Raw genomic sequence first — 1521 nt, 5'->3', positions numbered from 1 at the left:
CAGAAAACATGCAGCAACCGAAGCACAATGCAACTGTTCTGTTTATTTTATTTGGTTGCTCCAATGAACATTTTGTAATCTAGTTGGATTTAAACTTAGTAGGTAGCTATATTTTTATGTAATTAGGTGTTGATTGACTGATAACTCAGCAATGCAACATAAGTAAGTTAAATTAACAAGTTTCAATGTAACTTAGTGGTGTTAGGTAGTTGTTTAGGTGAAAACTTATTTGTTTCGTCAAGTTGACTTATATATGTAATGGCTTAATGCCTATTTTGTAATTAATGAAAGATTTCATTCTTGTTATCATCTATATTCTCCAATCTTTTCTTCAATTTGTTCTGTTCCAAACAAAAACTCAGTTTTGTTTCTTCTCCAAGCCACGAGGCTTGCTAATCAAGCAATCCAAAAGCAACTTGCTCACTGCCTTGACACCAAAAATTGGTATCTATAGCCTTTTTCTTAGTGGACCTGTTGCAACTGAACCACTACTCGAATGGCTTCTTCAGGATTTTCTCCAGCAGCCCTACCAGTCTTCAATGGGGAAGGCTTTCACATATGGGTGGTTAAGATGAGGACTTACCTGCAGGCTTTTGATTTGTGGGAAGTTGTAAACACCGATGTTGAGCCAGCACCACTTAGGGCCAATTCCACAGTGGCTCAAATCAGACAACATGCTGATGAGAGGACTAAAAGGCATAAAGCCATGTCCTGCATTCAGAACTTTGTCTCAGATGTCATTTTCACCAGAATTATGGCTTGTGAGAGACCAAAGCAAGCTTGGGACAAGCTTAAAGAGGAGTTCCAAGGCACAAAGAGGGCAAGGCAGCAACAACTGTTGAATTTGAGAAGAGATTTTGAAAACTTGAAGATGAGAGAAGAAGAAACAGTGAAGCGGTATGCAGACAGGATCATGGCAGTGGTCAATAGCATAAGGCTCCTTAGTGAGCAGTTCAGTGAGGCAAGGATAGTTGATGCAAACCTGCCCGGGTTAATCGAGTCGTTTCACATACAATCGTCGACGAGGAGTACTTGAGTTGTCAGAAATAGGATGAAATGAGGCTAAAGATGCGGAAGGTTTCAAATGGTTTTAAAGGTTGGCTAAGGTGATGGCAAGTTTGTAGGTTTGGTTTAAGAATAAAAATAAAGAAAAAAGAAGTTGAATAAATGAAGGATCGGTTTTGTATAAGATATTGTAGATGGGTAAAACATAGGATATTCAGTGGAGATGGACAAATGAACTTAACTCCAGAAACGATTCAACACTAATGAGTGTCACCTCGGTTTCTATTTGGTTAAGGTGGATTTGCGGAATTGTAGAAGGGTTGAACGCCACACCAAAAATAAGGTGATAAGTTCAAGAAGAGAACGATTGATGCCACTAGCGCACTAGATAAGTCAGATCGAAACTCGTAAAAATTTAGAGAGGAGGAAACTCACTCTTTTGAACAAAGTTCATTCACTAATTTGGCAAAAATTTCTTTTTACAATGAAAATAATCAACTATTTATAGAAAATACA

General features: G+C 38.0%; 1 protein-coding gene across 1 annotated transcript; it reads left to right on the top strand.

Moving 5' to 3' along the window:
- The first annotated feature begins 496 nt into the window (after window positions 1-496).
- Window positions 497-1036, top strand: LOC128033854 (uncharacterized). Its single transcript, XM_052622277.1, has one exon. It carries the CDS (start codon window positions 497-499, stop codon window positions 1034-1036), a length of 540 nt encoding a protein of 179 aa, XP_052478237.1.
- The last annotated feature ends 485 nt before the right edge of the window (window positions 1037-1521 follow it).

The sequence above is a fragment of the Gossypium raimondii genome, chromosome 2 (assembly GCF_025698545.1).
Source record: "Gossypium raimondii isolate GPD5lz chromosome 2, ASM2569854v1, whole genome shotgun sequence".
Lineage (NCBI taxonomy): Eukaryota > Viridiplantae > Streptophyta > Magnoliopsida > Malvales > Malvaceae > Gossypium > Gossypium raimondii.
Note: the sequence above shows the minus strand (reverse complement) of the source record. Positions and strands in the feature narration are given on the sequence as shown.

What these genes read in the sequence shown, in the direction of transcription:
- LOC128033854 (XM_052622277.1), top strand. Translation starts at nt 497, where the DNA reads ATGGCTTCTTCAGGATTTTCTCCAGCAGCCCTACCAGTCTTCAATGGG.